The 6748-nt window shown below is 58.7% G+C and overlaps 1 protein-coding gene across 1 annotated transcript in view; it reads left to right on the top strand.

The window, feature by feature from the left end:
- The first annotated feature begins 3704 nt into the window (after nt 1-3704).
- PCDH19 (protocadherin 19) overlaps nt 3705-6748 on the top strand; it is a 99563-nt gene continuing 96519 nt past the window's right edge. The window contains 1 exon segment of the mRNA XM_032476098.1: nt 3705-5957. Within this exon segment, the coding sequence (XP_032331989.1) occupies nt 3811-5957 (2147 nt within the window). The 5' untranslated portion in view covers nt 3705-3810.

Raw genomic sequence — 6748 nt, 5'->3', positions numbered from 1 at the left:
CTTCTAAGCATAGCATGCAAACATTTTAGCATGCTGCTAATTGTTCTGTTTAAATAGTCCAAGCAATATTTTAGAAGGCTGCCAAACGCCGAACTCACATCCCGTGATCAGATTGCAAACCCATTTCAAATGCCTTTTTAGGCCTTTTTAATTAGACCAAGATGCACTTCATTCCCACTCGCTGACATCAAAGGTAAGTAATTGATAAATCAAATGAAGCCCTTCTCTTTGCGGAGCCCGCGAGGAGCGCCCGCGCTGCCTGCCATGTTGTCACTCTCCTCCAGCAGGGTCTGCAGAAGACTGGGCGGGCCACAGTGCTCCCTCGAGTCACAACTCTGCTGTCCACCCGCACCTCTAAATGACCAAATTAAATGATACTCATTGCACATGCTTCGATTTTCTCCCTGATGTTCTGGGCTGACTGGTTTCCTAATGTGAAAGAGTGAAATGACCCCCATGCGGAAAGCGGATCAGGCTCCCCGTTCCCTCCCCTTGGTCTCAGATGCACGTTCACTCCTGAAATAATTCCTTTCTGTAGGAAGAAGCTGTCTTCTTTCCCCCTGCCAAAGTAAAGACTACTAAACTAGCGTCTCTTAGAAGGAGAAATATTTTTAAAAAGCAGCTGGGTTGCTCTCTGCAAGAAGATGGCAGTTTTGAGAAAATCTATTATGTGTTCAAAAGCTCCTTTTCCTTTTCTTGTTTAATGTTTTTTAAAAGGCAAAAGGGAGTCTCATTTTAAGCACACAGGCTTAGGCCATTGTCGCTGAGCTAATTATGAGTTTGCTCACCCAAGACTCCCAAATATCCGAGACGACTCAGAAGGAAGGTTTACTCTTCTAAGAATTGTGAATTCAGAAGCCAGTCCCCTCCACCCCCAATGCGTGATGAAAAAAAAAAAAAAAAACCAAAAAACAAAAAAACACTTGTCCAGTGAATTGCTTTTGATTCTTCCCGCCGGTGACCTTAATTAAGAGACTCAGAACAGGGAGGGGTGGAGTACCCTCTGTCCCCAGGGCGCCTACAGTCCGGAAAGCAAGCCGAGTTTGATATCAGCCCCAGCCACGCCGGCCTTCAGCTTCTCAGCATTGGCACACGCTGCCACCGCCGCCGCCGCCGCCACCGCGCGAGCAAAGCTGGCAGCCCCCTGGGACCGAGGCCCCGCAGGAAGACTGGGACGCCCCGCACACCGGCGCCGGCTCCAGCTGCCAGCGACCTACGTGGACTGCGCGCCAGCCCCACAGCTCCCGCTGGGCTCGGGGCTCTCCCGGCTTGGCGCGGCGCGGCGGCGTCCGCTCCACCCTCTCTTCTCAAACGTACAGTTTATTTATAGGGAGCTAAATTCTCCAACAGGGTGGGGTGAGGGGCAACGAAATGTGTCCAGCCGTCTCCGCGGCTCAGTCCCTGCGCCACAGATCCCACTTGATTAACAAGCAACAGACAAGAGCGAACCGAACCGGCCCAGGGGCCCTCCTCGGGCTATGGGGGCAGGGGGCGGGGGCGGGGGCGGGGGCGTAGTGCCGGGGAAGGAGGGTTGCGGGTGACGGTCAGGGAGGATGGCTGCTGCGGCTCTCAGCTGAAGTGAAGACTCACCGGCCAAGAGCCGGATGAATGACCACCTCTGGGGCGCTTTCTCCTTCCCTTTCTTCCTTGCACTTCCCGAGAAGAAAAGAGGAAAACAGAGAAACAGACAGACAGACAAATTCAGGGCGAAGAGACAAAGAGGGAGGGGGAGGGGAAGAGAGAATATGAATATGAATATTATATTCAAGATATGAAGATATGTGAGGGAGATAAACACCCCGAGAGAATCAAATCTTCTTTCCTGCAATCTCTACAAACACGAGAGGCGTGCAGTTCCCGGAGAGGCTCAGCTGCAGCGCCAGCACGCCCCTCTCCCCGCTCCACCCTGCCCTCTTGCCCTTGCTGGGCCTGCCGCCTGGCCTCCCCTGACTCCTGCCCGGGCTTCGCGGGCCGGGGTACCACTTGGTCCCGCCAGTGTGTAAGTTTCTGGCTCGCCCCGCCCCGCCCCGCCCCGCCCCGCCCCCTCCCGTTCCTTGGCCCCGCCCCAAGCCCGGAGCCCGCTGGGCGGCGCGCTGATTGGCCAGTGCCTGGCGTAGCCGGGCTCGGCAGCTCAGGCTCTCTCCGGCTCTCTCCAGACTCCGCGGCCAGTAGTTTGCGGCATCGGGAGGAGCAGCAGCAGCAGTAGCGGCGGCGGGCGCAGTAAGGAGACGGACGAGCGGGCATAGACGGCAGCAAAGCTCCCGAGCACCATGCCCGGCTTGCCCGGGGGGCACGGGCACCCGCGTCCCTAGCCTGGCGCCGGCCTTTGGCGCGTTGCGCTTCGCGGCACTTCGGCTGAGCAGATTCATCGGAGATCGAAACCTCCCACCCTTGCTCGCTCACACTCCCCACTCACACTCCCCACACCACACACTCACTCTTCCTTTCTCTCACACATTCATATACAGCCCGAGACAGAAAGAGAGAGCGAGACAGACCTCCCGAGTGCGCGAGCGCCCGGGAGGGAGAGAGCCCAACGCAGCGCGGCCAGCGCCTCTCCGGGAGGATGGAATCAAGACGCTCCCGCAAGTAAACTTTGGCGGCGACATAACCGTCGACAGTGGCAGCTGCTGAGGCGGACCCCAGCGACATGCGACTTAACTAGGAGGGCTTACCCCCGCGGCGGCGGCAGCGGCGGCCCTCGGAGCGACACTCCAGCCCAGACCGAGGGAGGAGGAGAAGCCCCTGGTACCCGCGGCGGCGGCCCCGCCTCTCCTGGCCGGTACTGTTGTCGCTTCCCCTTCCCTCCTCTCCATTCCCCGCCCCCGGGCTATTGGAAAGACCGGGACTTTTATTTTCTTGGACAAATTGCCATCGCCCCGTTTCCACAAACTTGACGTGGAAGCTCGGGCTGCGTTGGTAACTTTGATTTCCCAGACGCAAACGCCCGCAGTCCAACTGCTCTGTGGGGGTGACTCCGTGCCCACCTCTGATCCTGGACAGACGCGCCCCTCAAGCCTTCTGAAGCCAACCACAGTGCAAGGGAGCGCGCTCTCGCCTCGGCAGCCTGTCTCCCCTCCCCCTTCCTCTACTGGCCCGGGGACCGCCATCCCGTTCAGCCGGATACTCAGGCGGCTGCAGCGTTTGACAGCAACTCAAACTCCCTCTTGTGATCCCCCCTTTTCCCCAACAGGCCTCGAAAAGGCCACCGTGGCCCCCCCGGACCCCGGAGGGCGCGTTCCAGGCGGGTCCTCTCTCCGCAGTGAGCCAGGAGCACTGGGGGGAGGTCCTTGCGCATGCCAGGTGCACAGACTACGCGCCCGCCAGCCCCAGTGCCGGTGCGCCGCGGCCGGCCGGGCAGTGCCTGAGAAGCTGTGTCCCCACCGGCTTCCCCGCCTTCGCCCCAAGTGCCGTCCGGACTCAGCGGCGCGTCGACCCGGCCGTTCGGACGCCGTCCGACCCGCAGCCCTGCGTCGCTGCGGCCAGTTGCGCCCGGCTAACTTTGAAGGGGGAAAACTGAGTAGCCGGGCTGGAGGGAGGGGGCTCGGGGCCGCGCGGCGCTCCCTCGGCCCCCCGGAGCCCCCGGGCCCCCCGCGAGCCCCCGCCGGGTCCACCGCAACCTCAGCATTGGAGCCGGCGCGGGTGTCCCCCCCGCGCCGCCGGGCCGCCCTGGGCGGGACTCCTCCCGCGGCCTCCGGGGCCCCGGGGCGCGCGCAACAGGCGGCCCGAGTCGGCGGGAAGCTGGAGCGCCGGCGGCGTCGACCTCGGAGGGGTGTGGAGAGGCGAGGCCAGGCAGAGCCCCGCGCAGCCATGGAGTCGCTCCTGCTGCCGGTGCTGCTGCTGTTGGCTGTACTGTGGACGCAGGCGGCCGCCCTCATTAACCTCAAGTACTCGGTAGAAGAGGAGCAGCGCGCCGGGACGGTGATCGCCAACGTGGCCAAGGACGCGCGCGAGGCGGGCTTCGCACTGGACCCACGGCAGGCCTCTGCCTTCCGTGTGGTGTCCAACTCGGCTCCGCACCTGGTGGACATCAACCCCAGCTCGGGCCTGTTGGTCACCAAGCAGAAGATCGACCGTGATCTGCTGTGCCGCCAGAGTCCCAAGTGCATCATCTCGCTCGAGGTCATGTCCAGCTCAATGGAGATCTGCGTGATTAAGGTGGAGATCAAGGACCTGAATGACAACGCGCCCAGCTTCCCGGCAGCACAGATTGAGCTGGAGATCTCCGAGGCGGCCAGCCCCGGCACGCGCATCCCGCTGGACAGCGCCTATGACCCGGACTCGGGCAGCTTTGGCGTGCAGACGTACGAGCTCACGCCTAATGAGCTATTCGGCCTGGAGATCAAGACCCGCGGCGATGGCTCACGCTTTGCCGAACTCGTGGTGGAAAAGAGTCTGGACCGGGAGACGCAGTCGCACTACAGCTTTCGCATCACTGCACTCGACGGTGGCGACCCGCCGCATCTGGGTACTGTTGGCCTCAGCATCAAGGTGACCGACTCCAATGACAACAACCCGGTGTTTGGCGAGTCCACCTATTCGGTGAGCGTGCCAGAGAACTCACCTCCCAACACGCCCGTCATTCGTCTCAACGCCAGCGACCCAGACGAAGGCACCAATGGCCAGGTGGTCTACTCCTTCTATGGCTACGTCAATGATCGCACTCGAGAGCTCTTCCAGATCGACCCACACAGCGGCCTGGTCACGGTCACTGGTGCCCTAGACTACGAAGAGGGCCACGTGTACGAACTGGACGTGCAAGCCAAGGACCTGGGGCCCAACTCCATCCCGGCACACTGCAAGGTCACCGTCAGCGTTTTGGACACCAATGACAACCCACCGGTCATCAACCTGCTGTCGGTCAACAGCGAGCTGGTGGAAGTGAGCGAGAGCGCCCCCCCGGGCTACGTGATTGCACTGGTGCGGGTGTCTGATCGAGACTCCGGCCTCAATGGGCGCGTGCAGTGCCGTTTACTGGGCAACGTGCCCTTTCGGCTGCAGGAGTACGAGAGCTTCTCCACTATCCTGGTGGACGGACGGCTGGACCGCGAGCAGCACGACCAGTACAACCTCACGATCCAGGCGCGCGACGGTGGCGTGCCCATGCTGCAGAGTGCCAAGTCCTTTACCGTGCGCATCACCGATGAGAACGACAACCACCCACATTTCTCCAAGCCCTACTACCAGGTCATTGTGCAGGAGAACAACACGCCCGGTGCCTATCTGCTCTCTGTGTCTGCTCGAGACCCCGACCTGGGTCTTAATGGCAGTGTTTCCTACCAGATCGTGCCGTCGCAGGTGCGGGACATGCCTGTCTTCACCTATGTCTCCATCAACCCTAACTCCGGGGACATCTACGCGCTGCGATCCTTCAACCACGAGCAGACCAAGGCTTTTGAATTCAAGGTGCTGGCTAAGGACGGCGGCCTGCCCTCGCTGCAGAGCAATGCCACTGTTCGGGTCATCATCCTCGACGTCAATGACAATACCCCAGTCATCACCGCCCCGCCCCTGATCAATGGCACTGCGGAGGTCTACATACCCCGCAACTCCGGCATAGGCTACCTGGTGACCGTTGTCAAAGCAGACGACTACGATGAGGGCGAGAACGGCCGGGTCACCTATGACATGACAGAGGGCGACCGCGGCTTCTTTGAAATAGACCAGGTCAATGGCGAGGTCAGAACCACTCGCACCTTCAGCGAGAGTTCCAAGGCTTCCTACGAGCTTATTGTGGTGGCTCACGACCACGGCAAGACGTCTCTCTCTGCCTCGGCGCTCGTCCTGATTTACCTGTCCCCTGCTCTCGACGCCCAAGAGTCGATGGGCTCGGTGAACTTGTCCCTGATTTTCATTATCGCCCTGGGCTCCATTGCCGGCATCCTCTTTGTCACTATGATCTTCGTGGCGATCAAGTGCAAGCGAGACAACAAAGAGATCCGGACCTACAACTGCAGGTAGAGCCAACTTTTCTTTCTTTCCTTCTTTGTCTTGGGTGAATAAGATGTATCTGTCTCTGTGTGAAAAATCCCAGTGCTTTTGTTCCCTACTTCAATGCATGCACCCACTTACAGCGCTTCTTTTTGGAGGCGGGAGGAGGGGGGAGTTTGTGGCAGCCCAAGTTGATCAATTCTTTTGATCTGACAATTTGCTGGAAGACAATCATTTACTGTTTGAATGGATTCTGTCACATAATGATGATGAGCAGAAAAGCAATTATCATTTTAAAATTTGCACAGCTGTCTCTATGAGGTAGTTATGGCAGAAAAAATAAATGAGAGAAAGAGGAGAGGGAGAGAGAGAGAAAGATTGATTTTCAGCAGAGCCATGAAGTACTACAACTTGATTTGGGGGCTGTACTGTTTTGGGGACAGGTACTGAAAGGAAAGGGGGTGCTGACAGCTACCCTGTTCTGTGTAGAGAGAAACTCTGAAGAGAGCCTGTGAGTGGGAGTCTAAGGTAGAAAACAGAGTTGGGGGGAGAGAGAACAGGAGCGGTGAGAGGAAGCAGGTGATTAGTGTTTTTTAGTGTGTTCTTGGCTTGTTTTATATCCAGTCCCCAAACATCTGGCTATGTGAAGTGAAATTCTTCCAGTCATCTATGTGTTTTCAAATATCTGGTTGTTGGGCATAGAGCCCAAACATCCCAACGAGGGACTGGGCTTTTGCATCCACATGTTTCACTAGAAATTGCAATCTTCTGGAGTTGATGGCGCTTTCCTCTAACGTGGGACTCTGCTGTGGCACTA

The sequence above is a fragment of the Camelus ferus genome, chromosome X, assembly GCF_009834535.1.
Source record: "Camelus ferus isolate YT-003-E chromosome X, BCGSAC_Cfer_1.0, whole genome shotgun sequence".
In the NCBI taxonomy this organism is placed as follows: domain Eukaryota; kingdom Metazoa; phylum Chordata; class Mammalia; order Artiodactyla; family Camelidae; genus Camelus; species Camelus ferus.
The sequence above is the reverse complement of the archived record's forward strand: the minus strand, read 5'-3'. Positions and strand labels throughout refer to the sequence as shown.